Source organism: Dama dama, chromosome 20 (genome assembly GCF_033118175.1).
Source record: "Dama dama isolate Ldn47 chromosome 20, ASM3311817v1, whole genome shotgun sequence".
NCBI classification, from domain to species: Eukaryota; Metazoa; Chordata; class Mammalia; order Artiodactyla; family Cervidae; genus Dama; species Dama dama.
In genome coordinates this window covers 79,479,741-79,506,805 of record NC_083700.1, presented here as the reverse complement: position 1 = coordinate 79,506,805, position 27,065 = coordinate 79,479,741, and the positions used below count along the sequence as shown (strand labels likewise).

Sequence of the window (27,065 nt, the reverse complement as noted above, 5' to 3'; positions counted from 1 at the left end):
TTCCACAGTCTGTTGTGATCCACACAGTCAAAGGCTTTGGTGTAGTCAATAAAGCAGAAGTAGATGTTTTTCTGGAACTCTCCTGCTTTTTCAATGATCCAGCGGATGCTAGCAATCTGATCTCCGGCTCCTCTGCCTTTTCTAAATCCAGCTTGAACATCTGGAAATTGTTGGTTCACATAGCCAGGTTGAAGCCTGGCTTGGAGAATTTTGAGCATTACTTTGCTAGCATGTGAGATAAGTGCAATTGTGTGGTGTTTGAACATTCTTTGACATTGCCTTTCTTTGGGACTGGAATGAAAACTGATCTTTTCCAGTCCTGTGACAACTGCTGAGTTTTCCAAATTTGCTGGCGTATTGAGTGTAGCACTTTAATAGCATCATCTCTTAAGATTTGAAACAGCTCAACTGAAATTTCATTATCTCCACTAGCTTTGTTTGTAGTGATGTTTCCTAAGGGCCAATCGACTTTGCATTCTAAGACCCACCTAACTACTCTCTTAGCAACTTTCAAACATATAGTATTATTAACTATAGTAACCACACTGTACATTACATTCCCAGCACTTGATTTATTTCATAACTAGAAGTCTGTACCTTTTGACCACCTTCCTTCAATTCTTCCCTCCCATCTCTAGTAAACACAAGTCTTACCTCTTTTTCCATGAGTTTGTTCTTTCTAAAGATTCTGAATGTAAGTGAGATTATATGCTATTAACCTTTAACTTTCTGACATCTCCTTTAGCATAAGGCCTCAAGATGCCATCCATATTGCAAGTGGCAGGATTTTCTTTTTTGTTATGGTTGAATAATATACACACACACACACATATAATACATACACATATACACACACCAGATTTTCTTTATTCATTCAACCACTGGTGGATACTTGGCTATTGTAAATAATGCTGTAATAAACATGGGGGTACATGTATCTTTCTGAGTTAGTGTTTTAATTTCCTTCAGATAAACACTCAGAAATGGAGCTGCTGGATCACATAGGAGTTCTATATTTTGAGGAAACTCCTTACTGCTTTCCATAGTGGCTGCACCAATTTAGATTCCCACTAGCAATGCCCAGGTTCCCCTTTGTCCACATTCTCACCAGCACTTGTTATCTCTTATCTTTCTGATAAGAGCCATTCTAACAGGTGTGAGGTAATAGCTCATTGTGGTTTTGATTTGCATTTTGATTAGTGATGCTGAACACCTTTTCATGTACCTGTTGCCATCTGTATGTCTTCTCCAGAAAAAATGTTTCCTCAAATCCTCTGCCCATTTTTTAATTTGACTGGTTTTCATTTTCTTTTTTTGCTATTGAGTTGTAGGAGTTCTTTGTATATTTTGGATATTAATCCCTTATCAGATACATAATTTGCAAATACTTTCTCCCATTCTGCAGATTGCCTTTTCATTTTGTTGATGAAGAAGCTTTTTCTGTGCAGAAACTTTTTATTTTAATCTTGTCCCACTTATTTTTGCTGTTAATGCCTTTGCTTTCAACATCAGATCCAAAAGATCATTGCCAAGACCAATGTTATGGAGTTTATGGCCTATGTTTTTTTCAAGAGTTTTATGGTCCTAGGTATTACCTTCAAGTCTTAAATTTTGAGTTGATTCTATGTTCATGAAAAAGAATACATCAGCCAGCAATTTTCTTACAATTCTTTTTTTGTATTTTGGTTTCTGATGGGGGTGGTATCTGTGTTACTAGGATTAAATGGGTTGGTATATATATATATATATATATATATATATCTTTAAATCTAGTCTGATATTCTCAATCTTTTCATTGGTGTCTTTACTGTACTTAGACTTAATGGAATTATTATACAGTTGGGTCTACATTTTGCTAGCTGCTTTCTGTCTCGTTTGTTTTTTCCCTCTGATCTTTCTTTGCTGCCTTCTTTTGATTAGATATTTTTAGTATATCACTCAATTCTTCTACGGTTTTTTGTACTTTTTGGTTATGTATTATCTTTCTATTTTTCATTAGTTACTCTGGGAACTATAATATACCTTTTTAACACATCACAGTTCATTTAGAGTTAAGACAATACAACTTAACAAAAATGTAAGAATCTTACAGTGCTACTGTCCATTCATTCTGTCCTTTGTGTTATACTGTTAAACATATAAACATTATAAAACTCACAATAAGTGTTATAATTCTTGCTTTAAACACTTGCATCTATTCAAGAAGTTACAAGCAAAAAATACATACAGTTGACCCTTGAATAACATGGGTTTGAACTGTACTAGTCTACTTATACACAGATTTTTTTCAATACACAGTCAACCCTCCATATTAATGGGTTTCACATCTGCAGTCAAGATTTTCATCCATGGTTGGTTGAATCTGAGGACAGAAAACCCTTGGATACAGAGGGCCAACTGTTTCCACTTTACTAAGCCATTTTATGTAAGGGACTTGAGCATACACAGATTTGGGTACATGTGGGGCTTCCTGGAATCAATCTTCTTTATCAAGGAATATAAAGCATATTTTAAAGTTCTCTCAGAGAAACTCATTATTTTCACGAATATGTCATCAGAATGGACCCCACAGAAATACTGTTTAAAATAGTTTCCTCCAATACTGAAAGTATTCCAACTATAACCTTAACTCAGTCTACAGCTTGGAACAGAATAAAACTGACTCTCACAGGAATAGATGGAATGTCCTTGTCTGAATTAGTATAATAATCCACACTAATTAGAAAGACTAAGCAAGTTAATACTAGGAATCTTTAAAAGGAAAGGATATAATGGGGCAGAGGAAACACTTAAAAGGGGATTTTATTATTTATAGAAAGAGCTATTACAAAAGTATGTTTGACTTTAAAGTGTAAGTAAGTGTTAGTCGCTCAGTCATGTCTGACTCTTTGTGATCCCATGGACTGCAGCCCGCCAGGCTCCTCTGTCCACGAAATTCTCCAGGCAAGACTACTGGAGTAGGTCGCCATCTCCTTCTCTGGTCCTCCTGTAAGGGGAAATTAGAATTGGATGCCTCAAGTCCAAGGGAGCCCCCTGGGCATGTTCATTATCAGAGTGTGCCTCTCCTTGTAAAGCGTTTCTGACTGCCAGACTGTTTGTGAGCCATTCAGGGGCCACTGCACTTTCAACCTTAACATATCTAATGTGTACTCCAAAGATCTTTCCTTTGGGACAGAGGAAATATACAGAGGAAATATTTCCCATTTTCATCTGTCCCGAAGATGAAATGACTTTTAGTATTATGCAAATAATAATTTGACTTTTAGTATCATGCAAATATAAACATGGTTTGAATTTGTGTACACAAGATGAATTCTCTTTAAGCAGCAACTTAATCAATTAATATTTATTGAATAACTATACTAATCCATGAGATCAACAAGTAACAATCTAAGTGTCACAGTTGGTAAAGTAGCAGACCAAGATTCAAACCCTGGTTTGTCTTACTTCAAAGTCTTCAAATCCAAAAATAAAAAAAAATTAAGGTTTCAACCTAGATGGAGAAATAATGATGCCACTAATTTTATAATGTACACAGGAGAGAAGCAAAGTTGAAAGGGATGATGATTAGCCTAATGAAATCAGGAACAGCATTTATCCAATGCATTTATTTTCCCAGTTCCAAGATAGCATCTGCCTTATATGATCAAAAAAAAAAAGGCAGAGAAAACTATAGTTATTGAGACTGTAATTCAAGATAATTGATTCCTAAATCTTTAAAAAAACATTCTGAGTAGTATCTGACACTAAAGAATACATACAGAGTGATTAATTTATGAAGCATAATGTGAAAAAAAACACTCATAAACTCACCACACAACTTAAGAACTAGACCATTACCATTATGGATAGGTACATCTATATGTGCTTTCTCTAATCTGTCTGCTTTCCACAGAAAGGTTACCATTAAACTAAACTTTGTATTTATCATTCCTCTGTTTTTCTTCCCTAAATAAACTTATTATAAACGTACAGAATCCTCAACTATAGTTTTTTGCTTGTTCTTAAGCTTTGTAAGGGTTTCCCTTGTGGCTGAGCTGGTAAAGAATCCACCTGCAATGCAGGAGACCTGGGTTCTATCCCTGGGTTGAGAAGATCCCCTGGAGAAGGGACAGGCTACCCACTCCAGGATTCTGGCCTGGAGAATTCCATGGATTGTATAGTCCATGGGGTTGCAAAGAGTCGGACACAACTGAGCAACTTTCACTTTCAAGCTTTATAAAGATAATATGCTATATGTAATTTTCGACAAATTGGCTCTTTCATCCAGTATGTTTTTAAGATCCACCCATCCACTCTATTATTATGGGACATTACTGTTATACTTACTTTACATATAGGCCATGCATATTCCAAAATTACTTGTTATATTTTTTCCATGTCAAGGTTCAAAAAATTAGAAAGGAGAAAGATCACACAATCCCATGCCAAAAATGCCAAGTTCATATCAAAAAGTTATCATCTCAACATCACTTAAAAACCATATCACTTTTACATATAACTTGCCAAGATAACTGTTTGCACAGTTATTTGTGACCCTGCAGTTTAACCACGTTAAAAACTAAAAGTTTGCTAACAATTATGGAGATCCTCTAACTGAAGTACTTTTGCATTATATAACCATTAATGTCATCTTAAATCACTTTGCCAAAATTAACTCAGTGAAACTGCTATATGTCAACTTTACACATATACATATATATAAAAGCTGCTACATAACTTTAAGGTCATGTCAGAATTTAATTACTGCAGACTCTCCTAAAATAACATGTACCAGTTAATGTTATGAAAACAGGTGTCCAAAAGGTCCACATTTAACAGTTTTTAGGGGTTCCCTACTATCTACAGCAGAACAGGAGCATAGCTTAGGAAGTATCACTACTTATTATGTAAACACACAACAGTTTCCACTGTTTCCTATTTGACAGGGAATTTGCAACATTATCCTCATAGTTTTGTATAAGTGCTAACTGGGTTCTTTTTCTAGAGCAAGAGTAAGGAGGCAAGTCTTTTTGCTTCATTCTGGGAAAGGAAAACCTCTTTAATAATCCATAACTTTTAAAGGTATACGTGAAATGTATTTATTGCTACCTGTGTGTAGGATACCTTATTAGGTGCTAAGCTCTCTTATGTAGAAAGTAGAGATAACAGCAGCACCTACCTCCCAAGGTCTTTTTTAGGATTCATTAAAAAATGTAGGTAGACAGTTCATTGGAGGAGCTGATGTTGAAGCTGAAACTCCAATACTCTGCCTACCTGATGTGAAGAGCTGACTGATTTGAAAAGACCCTGATACTGGGAAAGATTAAGGGCAGGAGAAGGGGATGACAGAGGATGAGGTGGTTGGATGGCATCACCGACACAATGGACGTGGGTTTGGGTGGACTCCAGGAGTTGGTGATGGACAGGGAGGCCTGGCGTGCTGGGGTTCACAGGGTCGCAAAGAGTCAGACAAGAATGAGTGACTGAACTGAAGACAGTTAATCACACTATCCAAATCGTAATTACATATTCAACAAATGTAGGTTATTATTTCTGTAAATTTTTCCACTTTCATATCAATTCCTATTTGCTTCAGATGTTCCTCCTCCCACCTTGTGTTACTTTGCATTTGGCAAATAGATGGGGAAACAATGGAAACAGTGACAGACTTGATTTTCTTGGGCTCCAAAATCACTGCAGATGGTGCCTGCAGCCATGAAATTAAAAGATGCTTGCTCCTTCTGTCAGAAGAAAAGCTCTGACAAACCTGAAGGGAAGTGAAGTAAAAGTCACTCAGTCATGTCTGACTTTTTGCAACTCCATGGATTGCATAGTCCATGGAATTCTCCAGGCCAGAATACTGGAGTGGGTACCCTTTCCTTTTCCAGGGGATCTTCCCAACCCAGGGATCGACGGAGGTCATGGGCATTGCAGGCGGATTCTTTACCAGTTGAGCCACAAAGGAAGCCCAAGAATACTAGAGTGAGAGGCTTATCGCGTCTCCAGCGGATCTTTCCGACCCAGGAATCTAAAAGGGGTCTTCTGCACCACAGGCGGATTCTTTACCAACTGAGCTATGAGGGAAGCCCTGACAAACCCAGACAGCATGTTAAAAAGCAGAGACATTTCTTTACCCACAAAGGTCCATCTAGTCAAAGCTATGGTTTTTCCAGTAGTCATATACGGATGTGAGAGTTGGACTATAAAGAAAGCTGAGTGCCGAAGAGCTGATGCTGTTGAACTGTGATGTTGGAGAAAACTCTTGAGAGTCCCTTGGATTGCAAGGAGATCAAACCAGTCAATTCTAAAGGAAATCAGTCCTGAATATTCATTGGAAGGACTGATGCTGAAGCTGAAGCACCAAGACTTTGGCCACCTGATCTGAAGAACAGACTCACTGGAAAAGACCCTGATGCTGGGAAAGACTGAAGACAGGAGAAGAGGAGGACAGAGGATGAGATGGTTGGATGGCATCACCAACTTGATAGACATGAATCTGAACAAGCTCTGGGAGTTGGTGATGGACAGGGAAGCCTGGCATGCTATAGTCCATGGGGCTGGAAAGAGTTGGACACCACTGAGCAACTGAACTGAAAATAATGGAGATAAGTTACTCTAGAAGCGCACAGGAGGAGGGTACCTAAATCAGCCTGGGGACAAGAGGCAGCCAGAGAATTTCATGTGTTATATATTATCTCCGCAATGATCATAGCAAACACCCTCTTTCAACAACAAAAGAGAAGACTCTACACATGGACATCACCAGATGGTTGATACCGAAATCAGACTGATACTTTGCAGCCAAAGATGGAGAAGCTCTATACAGTCAGCAAAAACAAGACCAGGAGCTGACTGTGGCTCAGATCATGAACTCCTTATTGCCAAATTCAGACTTAAACTGAAGAAAGTAGGGAAAACCACTAGACCATTCAGGTATGACCTAAATCAAATCCCTTACAATTATACAGTGGAAGTGGGAAATAGATTTAAGGGACTAGATCTGACAAACATAGTGCCTGAAGAACTATGGACGGAGATTTGTGACATTGTACAGGAGACAGGGATCAAGACTATCCCCAAGAAAAAGAAATGCAAAAAAGCAAAATGGATCTCTGAGGAGGCCTTACAAAAAGCTGTGAAAAGAAGAGAAGCGAAAAATAAAGGAGAAAAGGAAAGCTATACCCATTTGAATGCAGAGTTCCAAAGAACAGCAAGGAGAGATAAGAAAGCCTTCCTCAAAGAAATAGAGGAAAACAACAGAATGGGAAAGACTAGAGATCTCATCAAAAAAATTAGAGATACCAAGGGAACATTTCACGCAAAGATGCACACAATAAAGGAAAGAAATGGTATGGACCGAACAGAAATGAAGATATTAAGAACAGGTGGCAAGAATACAGAGAACTGTACAAAAAAGATCTTCAAAACCCAGATCATCAGGATGGTGTGATCTCTCACCTAGAGCCAGACATCCTGGAATGTGAAGTCAAGTGAGCCTGAGGAAGCACCACTACAAACAAAACTGGTGGAGGTGATGGAATTCCAGTTGAGCTATTTCAAATCTAAAAAGATGATGCTGTGAAAGTGTTGCACTCAATATGCTAGCAAATGTGGAAAACTCAGCAGTGGCCACAGGACTGGAAAAGGCCAGTTTTCATTCCAATCCCAAAGAATGTTCAAACTACCACACAATTACACTCATCTCACATGCTAGCAAAGAAATGCTCAAAATTCTCCAAGCCAGGCTTCAACAATACGTGAACCGTGAACTTCCAGATGTTCAAGCTGGTTTTAGACAAGGCAAAGAACCAGAGATCAAATTGCCAACATCTGCTGGACCATCAAATAAGCAAGAGAATTCCAGGAAAAACAGCTATTTCTGCCTTATTGACTATGCCAAAGGCTTTGACTGTGTGGATCACAACAAACTGTGGAAAATTCTGAAAGAGATGGGAATACCAGACCACCTTACCTGCCTCTTGAGAAATCTGTATGCAGGCCAGGAAGCAACAGTTAGAACTGGACATGGAACAACAGAAAAGGAATACGTCAAGCTGTATATTGTCACCCTGCTTATTTAACTTATATGCAGAATATATCATGAGAAATGCTGTGATGGATGAAGCACAAGCTGGAATCAAGATTGCTGGGAGAAATATCAATAACCTCAGATATGCAGAGGACACCACCCTTATGGCAGAAAGTGACGAAAAACTAAAGAGCCTCATGATGAAAGTGAAAGAGGAGAGTGAAAAAGTTGGCTTAAAGCTCAACATTCAGAAAACTAAGATCATGGCATCTGTTCCCATCACTTCATGGCAAATAGATGGGGAAACAGTGGAAACAGTGTCAGACTTTATTTTTCTGGGCCCCAAAATCACTGCAGATGGTGACTGCAGCCAAGAAATTAAAAGATGCTTACTCCTTGGAAGAAAAGTTATGACCAACCTAGACAGCACATTAAAAAGCAGAGACATTACTTTGCCAACAAAGGTCCATCTAGTCAAAGCTATGGTTTTTCTGGTAGTCATGTATGGATGGATGTGACAGTTGGACTATAAAGAAAGCTGAGCGCAGAAGAATTGATGCTTTTGACCTGTGGTGTTGGAGAAGACTATTGAAAGTCCCTTGGACTGCAAGAAGATCCAACCAGTCAATCCTAAAGGAGATCAGTCCTGAATGTTCATTGGAAGGACTGATGTTGAGGCTGCAACTCCAATACGTTGGCCCACCTGATGCGAAGAACTGACTCATCTGAAAAGAACCTGATGCTGGGAAAGATTGAAGGCAGGTGCAGAAGGGGACGACAGAGGATGAGATAGTTGGACGGCATCACCGACTGAACGGACATGAGTTTGGGTAAGCTCTGGGAGGTGCTGACGGACAGGGAAGCCTGGCGTGCTGCAGTCCAAGGGGTCGCGGAGTCAGATACGAGTGAACGACTGAACTGAACTGATATATTATCTCCACTCCTACACCAAAGAAAAAGTTCTTTACTGAGCTTTGGAAAAAAAAAAAAAAAAGTCTCTACAGGGCAATGATAAGCAAGAAATCTAAAGCCTGAAGTTAAGTGATTCGCTCAACGTTGATCAGCTCTTTTCAGAACTGGCTACGCGTCCTCTTTTGAAAGCTGGAATTTCGTTCTCTTGGGACCCGGTTCATGAGCTCTGCTACAAGTTCATAGGAACTTAACCACACTAATCTAGACATTAAGGGGCTTTATCAAATTATACGGCGTTTTGCAATGTACTCTATCCTATTCTCGGTATGTTAAACGTATTTTAAATTATTTAAGCAATACATCACTAAATATAGCCCACAGCCTATAAAATCTGTCAAAAGCCTTGGAGAATCAGAATTAAAGTGAACAAATACTACTAGATAAGTAAAACTGGAAGGAAGAGAAGCAGAGTTGTGTTGGGGAACGAAGCACCAGGAAATGTCGGAGAATGAAACAAATTTACTCTCTGAAAAAGACAACGGAAAAGGTTACTGGGCCACAAAATATCTACTCGTCTTGCTCACAGAGGCACCCAAACACAGCAACACCCGAAGGAAGAGATACTTACGGCATTTCGACTTTCAGGAACGCACCTCCGTCGCCGGATAAAATCACTAAGCAACTCCTTCCGTAAACAGAGAACCTTCCGAGAGACACGTTGAAGCCTGAAAAGCGCGGGCGAACAGACACTCGACGCTGTGCTACACTCAAAGAGGCCCGCCGGAAACACTCCCCCAGCGACAAGAGATCCCAGTGTATGCCAGTAAGATGGCGGGAGAGTCAACACATAGACAGCATCCAGCCCCTGCCAAGGCAACGCAGGACCCTCTCTCAGGATTCTGACAAGAAGGCCCCCCGAAAAAGGAGAGACAGAGCCATCTCTGTTCACTCTGGAATCAGTATCCGCAGATTTCTAGCCGGACCATTTAGGGAGGTGCTCCGTATCTTGTTTCCGGTGGCCAAGAGATGCAGTTTCCATGGTAATTAAAAGAGGGCCGAGGAGTGTCCTGCTGCGGAGGACTGCGGAGGCTTTGAGGAGCATTGGCTACGCTCCCTCGTGTGTGACCAGCAGTTAGGTAGCAAGCAACTCGCTGTCTCTCTCTTTGCCCGCTCCGTTCTTCACTGTTCGGCTTCCTTTTCTCCACCTGCATCTTTTACTTCTTTGTCATACGTAAACTTGCTCCGTGTCTGTACTTAAAATGTACGTACAAATGCGATTTTATTCCCAGAGTAATACAAAAAATAGAGAGATGTTGCCCGAGATCAGTCCTGAATGTATTTTACAGTGTTGGGACGGTGACGAATGACTCTCTGTTTTCACTTGGCCCTCTAGAAGCCTTAGGCACTTGTTAACAGTTTATTTTTCTTGCTATTGTGTGGCTGGTTATTTATGGAGCGTTTGCTGCAATGTACTCTCTAGGCCCCCGTCTTGGTCTCGGCCTGGAGTTTTAAATGCAGGAGGTTTCCAAGCCTGAGGGGCTCAATTATATATTTACTTAGGCTTCAGTTTAGTCTCATGTTACAGAAAAGGGGGTAAAAAAAGGAATTCTGGAACATTTTTGCCGTGGGATTTCCATTTGAGGGCGTCAGTTTATTTGGAAAGAGCAGTTGAGGACAATCTAAAAAAAAAAAAAAAACAACCACGCAATACCTTAAATTTCTAAGTTGCTGGCTTCAAAATGAACGTTCATTCCCTTTCCTTATTGGAACAAATTTCTTTCACATTTGTGAAGATATGCGTGCACGCATATGTGTTTAAAAACTGTGATGCTTAATTATAGTGATACCAATTTGCAGTAACCAGACTGTGACACCACATCCCTGTGGGGTCCTTCCAAATCTGGTGTAAGATGAAAGTGTCAGGCAGGCGGTCTGTGTATTATGAATAGGGTACTTCATCCATGATAAGCGATTATTATCTTTCTTTCCCAAGTGTAAAAGACCTATATAATTCAAGAAGGTGTTAGTGATTTAGGCCTCCTGAGTTAAGAATCCAATGAATCCTGAAGGGGACCGTACCTGTGTCGTCTTATTGTTGAACTAGAAATATTCAATTTATTAGGTTGAAATGTATTTTTAGAAGTCAAAGCTGGGTAAAATAATGTTGGAAGCTGTTAGACCACCAGCACAATTTAGTTCCTTATAGTAACTGTTGTACAAGAAACCTTTTTTCATATTAAAAAAGGAAAAACTGTTACCGAAATCTACATGCTTTTGCTACTTACTCTTAGCTGGGTGAAATCTCTGCCTCTCGATTTTCTTATTTGTAAAGGTGCATATAGTACCTGACCACTGTAGTAGGTGTATATCAAAATGTATGACAGTTCTTTAAACTCTTATGAGCAGAGGTGCTATATAAACCCCCAAATTATTGTTATTATTAACATTATTATTGATGGTAATAGAATACAGTAAAACCACAGGATAATTCTATACATGCGATTTTTAAAATTCAGTCATTTTTTAAATGTGGGGCTGCAGTATTGAGATGTTAGTGAAATGACATGGTTGATGCTACTATGGAGATGAGATGAATGCCAACTGCCAATCACATTATATTCAAATTATCATTATGGTGGAGTTTCACTCTATAGTTTATTTAGCATTTATTATGTGCCTGGCACTGTTCTATGTGCTTCAAATGTGTTAGTTTAATTAATGCTCATGACAGTCCTATGAAGAGTCTCAACTGACTGTCCTCTAATTTTGAGAGAATGAATGTGTGCTTTTCCTTTGCCCTATGAGTCTTCTTTTGTATTTATGTTACATCTTTGTTTTAGCTTTGTTCTTTGGGTTCTCTATATTTAGAAATCAACTGCCAAAAACTTATTCTAGTTTAACATATGATAATATAACCATATGCATATTATAATGTACATCATTTTTCCACATATAAAAACCTTCATGTCTTGATTCTGCGCCCCCCCCCCCCACCACCATTTGAAAGGCAAAGTGACGTTTTCATTTTAGGACTAACAGTGACTAAAACAAAATTTTAAATTATTTTTTAATAGAATGGCCATCAGTCCAGGAAGTGATGCAGCTTTCTCGGGTCAGAAATCAACGCATTCAGAGAGTCCTCGATCAAAGAAATTTCCGCTAACTGAAGAGGAGATATTTTATATGAATTGTAGAGCTGCCTACTTAACTGTTTTCAAAAGCAGTTTAGATAACATTATTTCTAAAGATCAACTTTACTTAGGTAATTTTTTTAACTAAGTAGTTTTCCTTATTTGCTGAAAGTTAATAGATCAGAAAGACTGCAATTAGAATGACATTGTTGAATCATTCCAGTTACTTGATTAAGCTTGAGCGGTAGACTATGTTATGCTATTGTGTCATTCTGATTTTTTTTATTTATTTATTTTTGGCTGTGCTGGGACTTCCTTGCTCTGCACAGGCTTTCTCTAGCTGTAATGAGAGGGAGCTACTCTCTAGTTGGAGTGCATGGACTTCTCATTGCAGTGGCTTCTCTTGTTGTAGAGCGTGGGCTGTAGGGTGCAGGACTTCAGTGATTGTGGTTCCTGGGCTCTGGAGCACAGGCTCAATATTGTGGCACATGGGTTTAGTTGCCATGTAGCATTTGGGATCTTCCTGGACCAGGAATTGAACCCATGTCTTCTGTATTGGCAGGCAGATTTTTTACCACTGAGCCACCAAGGAAGCCCATATTATGTCATTTTATATAGCTACATAATCCAGGTTTGATGGTTGGATGTAGCCTACCAGGCTTCTCTGTCCATGGAATTTTCCAGGCAAGAATACTGGAGTGGGTTGCCATTTCCTTCTCCAGGGGATCTTCCTGACCCAGGGATTGAACCCAGGTCTCCCACATTGCAGGCAGACTCTTTACCATCTGAGCCACCAGGGAAGCCCTCACATAATCCAGGAGCTTCAAAATAAAACTTTCAATGTTTCTATGTATTTGGTTCAGTTCAGTTGCTCAGTTGTGTCCAACTCTTTATGACCCCATGGACTGCAGCACGCCAGGCTTCCCTGTCCATCACCAACTCCCGGAGTTTACTCAAACCCATGTCCATTGAGTCAGTGATCCATCCAACCATCTCATCCTCTGTCTTTTCCAGTGAGTCAGTTCTTCACATCAGGTGGCCAAAGTATTGGAGTTTCATCCTCAACATCAGTCCTTCCAATGAACATTCAGGACTGATTTCCTTTAAGATTGACTGGTATGATCTCCTTGCAGTCCAAGGGACTCTCAAGAGTCTTCTCCAATACCACAGTTCAAAAGCATCAGCTCTTTGGCGCTCAGCTTTATTTATAGTCCAACTCTCACATCCATACATGAATACTGGAAAAACCATAGCTTTGACTAGACAGACCTTTGTTGACAAGCTAACATCTCTGTTTTTTAATATGCTGTCTAGGTTTGTCATAGCTTTTCTTCCAAGGAGCAAGCGTCTTTTAATTTCATGGCTGCAGTCACCATCTACAGTGATTTTGGAGCCCCCAAAAATAAAGTCTGTCACTATTTCCATTGTTGCCTCATCTATTTGCCATGAAGTGATGGGACCGTATGCCATGATCTTACTTTTCTATATTTTTAAAGCTTCCACCAATTGCTTGCTTAAAAATGTTTTTTAAATTCTTATCTTGGTATTTTAATATTTATGATAATAGATTAAAATGCTTTTGGCAACTAGTCTAAATTTGACCTACACTGGAGAAAATGTAAAGGATGTGTATATATTTATATATGTGTGTACACATATATACACATGGGTATGTATTGAATGATTGTAAAAGGGCAGTATTTAAAAAATAAGTGAAATTTTAAAAGAAAAGAACTTGGGGTTTTGTTCTGTTTTTTAGGGATGAGGGTTTCAGAGAATTGGTCTTTTGTTTTTACTTCTTTTCATTATATTTTATTGTTAGTTTTTTAATTGAAATATAGTTGAATTACAATGTTAATTACTGCTATATAACAAAGTGAATCAATTACGCAGATATCTATATTTATATCTGTCTATCTATGTATGCATTCTTTTTTCATATTCTTTTCCATTATGGTTTATAACCAGATACTCAATATAGTTCTCTATGCTATACAGTAGGACCTTGTTGTTTATCATTGTATATATAGCAGTTTGCATTTACTAATCTCAGACTCCAAATCCAACCTTTCCCACCCTTCTTCATCTTGGCAACCACCAGTCTATTCTCTATGTCTGTGATTCTGTTTCTATTTTATAAATAGGTTCAGTTGTATTTTAGATTCTACATATAAGTGATATTATATGGTATTTGTCTTTCTGACTTATTTCTCTTAGGATGATAATCTGTAATTGCATTCATGTTGCTGCAAATGGCATTATTTTGTTCTTTTTTATGGCTGAGTAGTATTCCATTGCATTTATGTATCACATCTTTTTTATCTATTCATCTGTCAGTGGATATTTAGGTTGCTTCTATAGCTTCCCTATTGTGAATAGTGGTGGTGTGAACATAGCTGGTGCATATATCATTTTGAATTATAGTTTTGTCTGGCTATATGCCCAGAGTGGGCTTGCTAGATCATATGGTAATTCTGTTTTTAATTTTCTGAGGAACCTCCAAACCGTTTTCCATAGTGGCTGTACCAGTGTTAATTCCCACCAACAGTGTAGGAGGGTTCCCTTTTCTCCACACCATCTCAGCATTTGTTATGTGTAAATTTTCCAATGATGGCCATTCTGACCAGTGTGAGGTGGTACCTCATTGTAGTTTTGATTTGCAGATCACTAATAATTGGCAATGTTGAGGATCTTTTCTTGTTCCTATTGGCCATCTGTATGTCATCTTTGGAGAAATGTCTCTTTAGATCTTCTGCCCATTTTTCAATTGGGTTGTTTGTTTTGTTGTTGTTGTTGTTGAGTTCTGTGAGCTATTTGTATAATTTGGAAATTAAGCCCTTATCAGTCATGTTGTTTGCAAATACTTTCTCCCATTCTGTTGGTTATTTTTTCATTTTGTTTGTGGTTTCCTTTGCTGTGCAAAAGATTGTAACTTTAAGTCCCATTTGTTTATTTTTGTTTTTATTTCTGTTGCCTTGGGAGACTGACCTGAGAAAACATTTGTATGATTTATGTCAGAGAATGTTGTCTATGTTCTCTTGTAGGAGAGTCATGTCTTATGTTTGAGTCTTTAAGCCATTTTGAGTTTATTTTTGTGTATAATGTGAGGGTATGTTCTAACTTCATTGATTTACATGCAGCTATCCAGTTTTCCCAAAACCACTTGCTGAAGAGACTGTCTTTTTCACATTATATATTTTTGCTTCCTTTGTTGAAGATTCACTGACAGTAGGTGTGTGGGTTTATTTCTGGGCTGTCTATTCTGTTCCATTGGCCCATAGTCTGTATTTGTACCAATACCACATTGTTTTGACTACTATAATTTTGTAGTATTTTCTCAAGTCTGGGATGGTTGTGCTTCCTGCTTTGTTCTTTTTCTTCAGGATTGCTTTGGCAATTCTGGGTCTTTGATGGTTCCATATGCATTTCAGGATTATTTGTTCTAGTTCTGTGAAAAATGTCATGAGTAATTTGACAGGGATTGCATTGAATCTGTAGATTGTTTTGGGTAGTATGGCCATTTTAACAGTATTCTTCCAGTCCAAGAGCATGGGATATCTTTCCATTTCTTTAAATCATCTTCAGTTTCTTTTATTAATGTTTTATTGTTTTAGCATACATGTTTTTCACTTCCTTGGTGAGGTTTATTCCTAAGTATTTTATTTTGGGGGTTGTGATTTGATTTATTTTTTCCCCAATTATTTTTATTAGTTGGAGGCTAATTACTTTACAATATTGTAGTGGGGGTTGTGATTTTAAAAGGTATTGTTTTTTTCATTCCCTTTCTGATATTTCATCATTGATGTACAGAAAGCAACCAATTTTGTATGTTAATCTTGTTACCTTGCTGAATTCATTTATCAGTCCTTGTAGTTTTTGTATGGTGTCTTTAGGATTGTCTGTATAGAGTATCATATCATTGGCATGTAATGACAATTTTATCTATTCTCTTACAACTTGGCTACCTTTTGTTTCTTTTTCTTGTTTTATTGCTGTGGCTAGGATTTCCAATACTATGTTGAAGAGAAATGGTGAGAGTGGACATCCTTGTCATGTTCCAGATTTTAGCAGAAAGGCTTTCAACTTTTCACCATTGAGTATTATATGAACTGTGGGTTTGTCATAAATAGCATATACTATTTTGAGATATGTCCCCTCTATACCCACTTTGGTAAGAGTTTTTATCATGAATGAATGTTGAATTTTTTCAAATGCTTTTTCTGCATCTATTGAGATGATCATGTGGTTTTTGACTTTTGTTTATGTGATGTATCAGAAAAAAAATTGACAGATTTGTATGTGTTGAACCATCCTTGTGAACTTGGAATGAATCCCAGTTGGTCATTGTGTATGATCTTTCTTATATGTTGTTGGATTTGGTATACTAATATTCTATTGAGAATTTTTGAATCTGTACTCATCAGAGATATTTGCCTGTAGTTTTCTTTTTTGGTGGTGTCTTTGTCTGGTTTTGGTAGCAGAGTGATGGTGGCTTCATCAAATGTCCTTGGGAGTGTTCCCTCCTCTTTAACTCTTTCAAAGAGTTTGAGAAGGGTCAGCATAAGTTCTTGTTTGCATGTTTGGTAGAATTCACCTGTAAAGCCATCTGGTTCTATAGACTTTTGTTTGTGAGGACTTTTTAAATTACAAAGTGGAAGTGAAAGTTGCTCAGTCCTCTCCGACTCTTTGTGACCCCATGGACTATACAGTCCATGGAATTCTCCAGGCCAGAATACTGGAATGGGCAGCCTTTTCCTTCTCCAGGGGATCTTCCCAACCCAGGGATGGAACCCAGGTCTCCTGCTTTGCAGGCAGATTCTTTACCAGCTGAGCCACAAGGAAAGCCCCCTTTAAATTACAAAATCTATTTCAATTCTACTTATCCATCTTTTCAAATTGTTCAAATTATATGTTTCTTCTTTTTAAAACAGTCTATTTCTTTGTGGTTCAATTTTGGTGGCTGTTTGTTTCCAGTAAACATACAGGTTTCTAGGACAAGAAACTTGTCCATTTCTTTTTGGTTGTCAAATTTGTTTTCATATGATTATTCCCTTAAGGTGAGGTATCAGTTGTTATGTCTCTTTTATTTTATTTATTAGTGTTCTCTCTTCTTCTTGGTGAGCCTGGCCAGAGGTTTGTCAATCTTGTTTATCCATTCAAAGAACCAAATTTTGTTTTGTTTTCTTTTACTTTTTCTATTTTTTTTTAAATCTCTGTTTTATTTCCTTTCTGATCTCTATTACTTTCTTCTTTTTGCTGACTCTAGATATTGTTTGTTCTTCTTTTCCTAATTCTTTTAAGTGATAGGTTAGGTTATTTATTTGAAATTTTTCTTGTTTTGTGAGGAAGGTCATATTGCTTCCCTCATATGAATTTCCCTCTAATAACTGCTTTTTTTAAAAAATTGTTGATTTTTTAATTGAAGGATAATTGCTTTACAGAATTTTGTTGTTTTCTGTTGAACCTCAACATGAATCCGCCATAGGTATACATATATCCCCTCCCTTTTGAACTTCCCTCCCATCTCCCTCCCATCCCACCCCTCTAGGTTGATGCAGAGCCCCTGGTTGAGTTTCCTGAGCCACATAGCAAATTCCCGTTGGCTGTCTATTTTACATATGGTAATGTAATTTTCCTTGTCATTCTTCCCATACATCTCACCCTCTCCTCCCCTCTCTCCATGTCCATAAGTCTATTCTCTATGTCTGTTTCTTCATTGCTGCCCTGTAACTAAATTCTTCAGTACCATTTTTCTAGATTCCATATATATGCATTAGAATACAATATTTATCTTTCTTTCTGACTTACTTCACTCTGTATAATAGGTTCTAGGTTTGTCCACCTCATTAGAACTGATTCAAATGTGTTCCTTTTTATTGCTGAGTAATATTCCATTATGCATATGTACTACAACTTCTTTATCTATTCATCTATCGATGGACATCTAGGTTGCTTCCATGTTCTAGCTATTGTAAACAGTGCTGCAGTGAACAATGGAATACATGTGTCTTTTTCAATTTTGGTTTCCTCAGGGTATATGCCTAGGAGTGGGATTGCTGGGTCATGTGGTTTTATTCCTAGCTTTTTAAGGAATCTCCATACCATCGTTCATAGTGGCTGTATCAATTTATATTCCCACCAACAGTGCAACAGGTCTTTTCTCCACACCCTCCCCAGCATTTATTGTTTGTAAACTTTTTGATGGGGGCCATTCTGACTGGTGTGAGATGATACCTCATTGTAGTTTTGATGTGCATTTCTCCAGTTATGAGAGATGTTGAGCATCTTTTCATGTGTTTGTTAGCCATCTGTATGTCTTCTTTGGAGAAATGTCTGTTTAGGTATTTTTCCCACTTTTTGATTGGGTTGTTTGTTTTTCTGCTGTTAAGTTGTATGAGCTACTTGTATATTTTGGAAATTAATCCTTGGTCAGTTGTTTCATTTGCAATTATTTTCTGCCATTCTGAGGGTTGTCTTTTCACCTTGCTTATAGTTTCCTTTGCTGTGCAAAAGCTTTTAAATTTAATCAGGTCCCACTTGTTTACTTTTGCTTTTATTTCCGTTCTCTAGGAGGTGTGTCATAAGGGATCTTGCTTTAATTTATGTCATAGAGTGTTCTGCCTATGTTTTCCTCTAAGAGTTTTATAGTTTCTGGTCTTACATTTAGCTCTTTAATCCACTTGAGTGTCTCTTTGTGTATGATGTTAGGAAGTGTTCTGATTTCATTCTTTTACATGTAGCTATCCAGTTTTCCCAGCACTATTTATTGAAGAGGCTGTCTTTGCCCCATTGTATATTCTTGCCTCCTTTGTCAAAAATAAGATACCCATAGGTGCATGGGTTTATTTCTGGGCTTTCTATCTTGTTCCATTGGTCTGTATTACTGTTTTTCTGCAAGTACCAAACTGTCTTGATGACTGTAGCTTTGTAGTAGAATCTGAAGTCAGGAAGGTTGATTCCTCCAGTTCCATTCTTCTTTCTCAAGACTGCTTTGGCTATTCAGGGTCTTTTTTGTTTCCATGTGAATTGTGAAATTTTTTGTTCTAGTTCTGTGAGAAATGCCATTGGTAATTTGATGGGGATCACATTGAATGTGTAGATTGCATTTGGTAGTAAAGTCATTTTCACAGTATTGATTCCTTCTACCTAGGAACATGGAATATCCCTACATCTGTTTATGTCATCTTTGTTTTCTTTCATTAGTGTCTTATAATTTTCTGTGTACAGTTCTCTTGTCTCCTTGGTTAAGTTTATTCCTAGATATTTTATTCTTTTTGTTGGCAATGGTAGATGGGATTGATGCCTTATTTCTCATTCTGATTTTTCATTGTTAGTATATAGAAATGCAAGTGATATCTGTGAATTGATTTTGTATCTTGCAACTTTGCTAAATTCACTGATTAGCTCTAGTAATTTTCTGATACTGTCTTTAGGGTTTTCTATGTACAGTATCATGTCATCTGCAAACAGTGCTTTACTACTTCTTTTCCGATCTGGATTCCTTTTATTTCTTTTTCTCCTCTGATTGCTGTAGCTAGGACTTCCAGAACTATGTTGAATAATAGTGGTGAAAGTGGACACCCTTGTCCTGTTCCTGATCTTAGGGGAAATGCTTTCAGTTTTTTACCATTGAGAATAATGTTTGTTGTAGCTTATCATATATGGCCTTTACTGTGTTGAGGTAGGTTCCTTCTATGCCCATTTTTTGAAGAGTTTTAATCATAAACGGGTGATGAATTTTGTCAAAGGCTTTTTCTGCATCTATTGAGATTATCATATGTTTTTTATCTTTTAATTTATTAATATGGTATATCACATTGATTGATTTGTGTATATTGAAGAATCCTTGAGTCCCTGTAATAAACCCAATTTGATTATGGTGTATGAACTTTTTGATGTGTTGCTGAATTCTGTTTGCTAAAATTTTGTTGAGGATTTTTGCATCTATGTTCATCAGTGATATTCGCCTGTAGTTTTCTTTTTGTGTGTTGTCTTTGGTTTTGGTATCAGGGTGATGGTGGCCTTGTAGAATGAGTTTGAAAGTGTTTCTTTCTCTGCAATTTTTTGAAAGAGTTTTAGAAGGATAGACATTAGCTCTTCTCTAAATGTTTGATGGAATTCTCCTGTGAAGCCACCTGGTCCTAGCCTTTTGTTTTTTGGGAGATTTCTTATCACAGCTTCAATTTCAGTGCTTGTATTTGGGTTGTTCATAATTTCTATTTCTTCCTGATTCAGTCTTGGAAGATTGAACTTTTCTAAGAATCTGTCCATTTCTTCCAGGTTATCCATTTTATTGCCATAGTTTTTCATTATAGTCTCTTATAATCCTTTGTACTTCTGCATTGTCTGTTGTAACCTCTCCATTTTCATTTCTAATTTTGTTGATTTGATTCTTCTCTCTTTTTTTCTTGGTAAGTCTGGCTAAAGGTTTGTCAATTTTGTTTATCTTCTCAAAGAACGAGCTTTTAGTTTTATCTGATAACTGCTTTTTATGCATCCCATGATTTTGTATGGTTGAGTTTTCCATTATATTTTAAACTCTTCTGGTTGCGGATATCCCACAAACCAGTGAATTTGGTCCTTACTAGGTGTGTCAAAATGACTTGGTGGTCTTTAGTCTCGAGAGAGTGGTAAACAGAAATACCAGATAATATTGTACTCAGGTCAGTTTCATAAGGCAAATAACTTTATAAGTAGAGAAACTGAGTTATTTTATCAACTTTAGAAGCAGTTTCCTGAAATAAAAATCTGACATATTTTTGCAACAAGGTCTTAGGTTTGTATGCAATAAGATTTCTATTTGAGGAAGTGCATTTTAGGAAATATAGAATTTCAAATCATTGCAATTTATATTTTATTATAATTTATAATTTGAGTTTTTTCTGTGTTTTTGAAAGTTGGTTGAGATCATGAATTTACTAAGTTTAAAAGTTTAATATGCCTTCTGCTACTATGGCATTTAGTTTGTTTTAATAAATCAGTGACTATGTATTACTCAGGTGCTATCAGTCTTACAGAATTATCTGGGAAGATAATAATGCAGTGCTTACCTTTTCAGCTTTTGGTTTTATTGTGGAATATTCTTTGTAAAATTGCAGTGATTGCTTTCAGATAATCTAGATTTTAAAAAACTGGTTTTGTGAACCAGTGATGTCTCTTTCTTAACTGTTGTGCTTTTCGTTGGTATCCTTCCACCTCTTATGTACCTACCATGTGCTTTGACATTCCATTTCAAAATAGGATAAAGCAGTTTCTTTTTCTTTCCCCAAAGTTTCTTTTTGTCCCCCCAACTTACCAGTAATATAGGTATTATAAACTCACATCAAAACTTAAAATAAACCCTGGCAAAAGGTCAGTATTTTGGTGTAAACCTTTAACCATCTACAGTTACACAGTTTTTTCACTGTTTGTTGTCATTGTTGTTGTTCAGTAGCTAAGTTGTGTACAACTCTTTGGGACCTTATGGACTGCAGCATGCCAGGCTCCTCTGTCCTCTGCTATCTCCTGGAATTTGCTCAAATTGATGTCCATTGAGTCGGTGATGCTATCTAACCATCTCATCCTCTGCCACTTCCTTCTCCTTTTCATTGTTATTGGACTTAATAGTGAGCTCCAATTCTAAAACTAAAGCCTAAAGTTAGATTAGTATTTACTAAATTTTACCTATTTCTTAGATATGGGAATGTCTAATTAGTACATATTTTGGCATAATTTTATTCTGAGAAAGTTGGTCTTTTAAACAACTTAATAGTACATTTAAAAAGTATTTTATTATTGAAGATAGCAACAAGCATTTGAGCTGCCACTAGTGGGAAAGAGTTATACATCCATTTTCACAGAGCTGGACAGAAAAAACACCCTTTTCCAACAACGCAAGAGACAGCTCTACACATGGACACCACCAAATGGTCAATACCAGAATCAGATTGGTTACATTCTTTGCAGCCAAAGACAGGAAGCTCTATACAGTTAGCAAAAACAAGATGTGGAGCTGACTGTGTCTCAAATCATCAGCTCCTTATAGCAAAATTCAGACTTAAACTAAAGAAAGTGAGGAAAACCACTGGGTCCTTCAGGTATGACCTAAATCAAATCCCTTATGATTATACAGTAGAGGTGGTGAATAGATTCAAGGGGTTAGATCTGGTAGACAGAGTGCCTAAAGAACTATGGACGGAGGTTTGTAACATTGTACAGGAGACAGTGACCAAAACCATCCCAAAGAAATGTAAGAAGGCAAAGTGTTTGTCTGAGGAAATGGCTGGGGAAAGAAGAGAAGCGAAACACAAAGGAGAAAGGGGAAGGTATACCCAACTGAATGCAGAAGTCCAGAGAATAGCAAGGAGAGATAAGAAGGGCCTCTTTAAATGAACAGTGCAAAGAAACAGAGAAAAATAATAGAATGGGAAAAACTAGAGAGCTCTTCAAGAAATTTGGAAGTCTCAAAGGAACATTTCATGCAAGGAGGGGCATGATAAAGGGCAGAAATGTAAAGGACCTTAGCAGAGGCAGAACAGATTAAGAAGAGGGGGCAGGAATACCCAGAACCGTGCAGAAAAGGTTTTAATGGCCCACCATAACCGTGACGGTTTGGTCCCTCACCTAGAGCCAGACATCCTGCAGTCTTAAGTCAAGCGTGCCTTAGGAAGATTACTGCCAAGAAAGCTAGTAGAGTTGATGGAATTCCAGCTGAGCTGTTTCATATCCTAAAAGATGATGTTGTTAAAGTACTGCACTCAATATGTCAGCAAATTTGGAAAACTTGGCAATGACCACAAGACTGGAAAAGGTCAGTTTTCATCCCAGTTCCAAAGAAGGACAGTGCTAAAGAATGTTCAGACTATCAAACAATCACATTCACTTCCCATGCTGGTAAGGTTATTTTCAAAATCCTTCAAGCTACTTCAGCAGTACTTGAATTGAAAACTTCAAGATGTACAGGCTAGGTTTAGAAAAGGCAGAGGAACCAGAGATCAAATTGCCAACATCTGTTGGATTATAGAGAAAGCAAGGGAATTCCAGAAAAACACGTACTTCTGTTTCTTTGACTACACAAAAACCTTTGTGTGGATCACAACAAATTTTGGAAAATTCTTAAAGAGATGGAAATGCTAGACCACCTTACCTGCCTCCTGAGAAATCTGTATGCAGGTCAAGAAGCAACAGTTAGAACCTTACATGGAATAACTGACTGGTTTAAAATTCGGAAAGAAGTACAACAAGGCTGTATATTGTCACTCTCCTGTTTAACTTTAAGCAGGGTACATCATGTGAATTGCCGGGCTGGAGGAAGTTCAAGCTGGAATGAAGACTGCCAGGAGAAATAATAACCTCAAATATGCAGATGATATCACCATAATGGCAGAAAGTAAAGAGGACCTAAAGAGCCTCTTGAGGGTGAAAGAGGAGAGTGAAAAAGCTGGCTTAAAACTCATCATTCACAAAACAAAGATCATGGCATCTGGTTCCATCATTTCATAATGAGTAGAAGGGGAAAAAGTGGAAGTAGTGACAGATTTTTCTCTTCTTGGGCTCCAAAATCACTGTGGATGGTGACTGCAGCTGTGAAATTAGAAGACATTTGCTTCTTGAAAGGAAAGCTATGGCAAACCTAGATAGCATATTAAGAAGCAAAGACATCACTTTGCCGACAAATGCCCATAGAGTCAAAGCTGTAGTCTTTCCAGTAGTCATGTACAGATGTGAGAGTTGGACCTTAAAGAAGGCTGAGTGCTTAAGAATTGATACTTTAATTTGAACTGTGGTGCTGGAGAAGACTCTTGAGAGTCCCTTGGACAGCAAGGAGATCAAACCAGTCAATCCTAAAGGAAATCAACCGTGAATATGTGTTGGAAGGACTGTTGCTGAAGCTGAAGCTCCAGTAGTTTGGCCACCTGATGCAAAGAGCTGACTCATTGAAAAAGACCCTTATGCTGGGAAAGATTGAAGGCAAAAAGAGGAGAGAGTGGCAGAAAATGAGATGTTTGGATAGCATCACCAATTCAGTGGACATGAACTTGGGCAAGCTCCAGGAGATAATGAAGGAGAGGGAGGCCTGGTGTGCTGCTGTCCACAGTGTTGCAAAGAGTTGGATGTGACTTAGTGACTGAACAACAGTGATGAACATTTTAGACATCATGACAATGACAGTAATATTCTCAAACTAATGATTTCCTCATAATTAAGATATTTGTTGAACCAGAAAAATAATAAATTATTCATTTTCTTTATTATGTCCTCAAAACAATTAAGTGAATGGTTGTTTTTAATCTGTTTTTTTTCTCCAGGCATTCTTATGAGGTAAATCAGATATTATCAATTAATTAAACTATGTAAGTTGGGAACACTGTCAGAATGGGAAGAACCTATTTAATTCTGGCATTAATATATTGAGAATTTGTAGCTGGAATAATAGCATATATGTATATTTTCATATTTGAAAGTCAGGCATGTATTGATTTCACTAGATTATCAACACCAAAGGTAATATATTGATACGCATGTACTTTTATATAACATTATAATGTATAATGATTTAAAGAAAAAATACCCTTAAAATACTAATTCCAGATGTTACTGTAACAAATAATACTTGTTTTATTGGGCAGCTCTTCAGCATGCAGGAAGAAATCCATCCCAAAAGACCATTAATAAGTATTGGACTCCTCAAACTGCCAAACTGAATTTTGATGATTTTTGTATAATTTTAAGAAAGGAAAAACCAACCTCAAAAGCAGAATTGCTAAAATCGTTTAAGCAATTAGATGTAAATGATAATGGCTCTATTTTACACACTGATCTTTATAAACTTCTAACAAAGGTAAGATCTGTCAAACAGCTTTTATAATATGCCTGTTTTGCGAAACAACTTGGAATCTAGCTTTGGCTACCAAAGTCCACATGAGAAATAACTGTTTCACTGGCAGGTGAAATGAATCATTTATATATTGTTTGTAAAATAGTTAAGGATCCTTCTGTATGAAGCGTGCTTTTTGAAAAAAAAGAGAAAGTATAAGACTGAGCTTATGTTGTAATCCCCTTGTGCTCCTTTGTAATTCTTTCCTCACAGACGATGTGTAAATCAGTGATAAGTTCTTATGTGATAAGTAAAAGAGAACTAAAGTGTAAACGAGATTCAGAAACCATTCTGTTTCTTGGTACAACATGAGAAAGTATTCTTACTCTAAATTTAATAGTAGTTATTGCTGAATCTATGATATATATATATATTTGAAATCTAGTAAGCTGAAATTCAGTTTTTATAAACTTTTATAAAATTTAATAAAATTGTGAAATTTTATTTTATGTAACAGTTTCATTCTTGCTTGACATTATGCTCATTCTGAGATATTTAATGAAACATGTATTCAAACTTACTTAAAGAAAAGATTAGAATTTCCATTCTCCCCATATATGACAAAGTAATTGTCATGTTGCTTTAAATACTTTTTTCTTCCAGAAAGGTGAGAAGATGACTCGAGAAGAAGTAAATGCCATAATAAATTTGGCTGATGTAAATACAGATGGCCAATTTGACTATATCAAGGTATGTAAGCTCATTCTGACGTAAATTTGCTTACTGGATAGAAGAGGTATTTTTAAAGAGGCATATCATTTAAATATTGACAATGATACATATATGTATGAATTTTACTTGAAATATAGTCTCTCCAGTCCAGTTGTAATCTGATGACTACATTAAAAATAATATTATCAAGTTAAAACACATGCATGTGCATACACGCACAAACACACATTCTCTTCTCTGAAATACGCGTTTTCAGGAGTGGAAGAATCATAAAAATTATTTAGAACAAATACAAGTCTACACATGTCTTATAAAAAAATAATAATAAATCACCTTTCTTTGTGTAACATTTTATTTTCATTCAGGGTATGGCCTCCTCGTTGAATTATGGCTGCATTTCACTAGGGCACTTGAGGGTGGTCAGTCTGATTCAAGAAAATAAAATGAGTAACCTAGTTCAGTAGGAAATATATTCCATCTATCAGTCTTGCCTACTAATGCACATTTTCTCCTCCCAAATGTATGATTGAATGTTTTATCCACTGGAATACTTTTTTGTTTCCTGTAGTTTTGTAAATTACATATGGCAACCAATGAACAGTGTCTCAAAACTACTCTAGAAAAATTGGAGGTTGACAGTAAACTGAGGCGTCAACAGTTTGGAAGCCACATGGAAGGGTCCCCTGAAAGGGACCCATCACCAGTACCAAAAGCATCACCTAGAATCATAAGAAAAACTGATCAGGAATCATTCTCAAATAAAGGTATTTACTTTTCTGTTAAGAATTAAGGATCATAGTCTGATAAATTTTTCCTTCTGTCTTAGCTTATCAATGATAAATGAAAACCCAACTTTTGATAGCTACTGTTTCTAGACTCACTTAACTATAAAAATCTAGTAAAGTAAAATTTTACTATGGAACTTGACTTGGCTATGCTCATTATGTTTTATTAAAACTAAAATTTCAGGCCAAAAGATGACATATTTAAATAAAGAATCTTATTAGTAGGTCATAAATTCTAAATTAAATAAATCTTATTAGTAGATCATAAATTAAAATCACAAAGAGCCATTAAAGTCTTATAAAATTTTTTTAGTTTATTTCAATAGGAAGAACAAAGAGAATGAAATTAATACATAGTCCTTTCATACTATACTGTGTTTAGAAACAGACTTCTTATTGAAAGCTTTTCATGATGCAAGGCTAAATAACTATTACTTCTTACAGGTGACACCAGGAATTCTTCACTGGCGACAGCTAGGCAGTTCAAAACATCTGTTTCCTTCACAATTACCATGGGTGCTGATAGTAATCAAAACTCAAAGTTAATTGAGCCACACTCAATAAAGGTATAGTATTTTAAATGAATGGATACAACTTTTTCTGAAAACAAATTTGACATTAAATTTATTAATGACCATTTAGTGTTTACAGAGAATAGGTAAAGTTTATGAAGTAATTCTTTGAGGATTTTTGAAGAT

The 27,065-nt window shown here is 36.9% G+C and overlaps 2 protein-coding genes across 11 annotated transcripts in view; one reads left to right on the top strand and one right to left on the bottom strand.

Moving 5' to 3' along the window:
- ITGB3BP (integrin subunit beta 3 binding protein) overlaps nt 1–9,679 on the bottom strand; it is an 82,904-nt gene extending 73,225 nt beyond the window's left edge. For 6 of the 10 annotated variants that reach the window (XR_009689200.1, XR_009689201.1, XM_061121699.1 and 3 more), the window contains exon 1: nt 9,552–9,677. Coding sequence is in view for 3 of the 10 variants with exons in the window: in XM_061121699.1 (XP_060977682.1) it covers nt 9,552–9,556 (5 nt within the window). In the remaining 7 variants the exon portion in view is untranslated. Of the gene's footprint in view, nt 1–7,954; nt 8,002–9,551 lie in introns of all 10 variants that reach the window. The other 4 variants (XM_061121701.1, XM_061121705.1, XM_061121703.1 and 1 more) reach the window with 2 other exon arrangements.
- Nucleotides 9,680–9,854: 175 nt separating this feature from the next.
- Nucleotides 9,855–27,065, top strand: part of EFCAB7 (EF-hand calcium binding domain 7) — a 55,908-nt gene continuing 38,697 nt past the window's right edge. The window contains exons 1-6 of the mRNA XM_061121695.1: nt 9,855–10,059; nt 11,998–12,185; nt 24,663–24,874; nt 25,514–25,600; nt 26,151–26,346; nt 26,812–26,933. Coding sequence (XP_060977678.1) covers nt 11,999–12,185; nt 24,663–24,874; nt 25,514–25,600; nt 26,151–26,346; nt 26,812–26,933 — 804 coding nt within the window. The 5' untranslated portion in view covers nt 9,855–10,059; nt 11,998. The remainder of the gene's footprint in view (nt 10,060–11,997; nt 12,186–24,662; nt 24,875–25,513; nt 25,601–26,150; nt 26,347–26,811; nt 26,934–27,065) is intronic.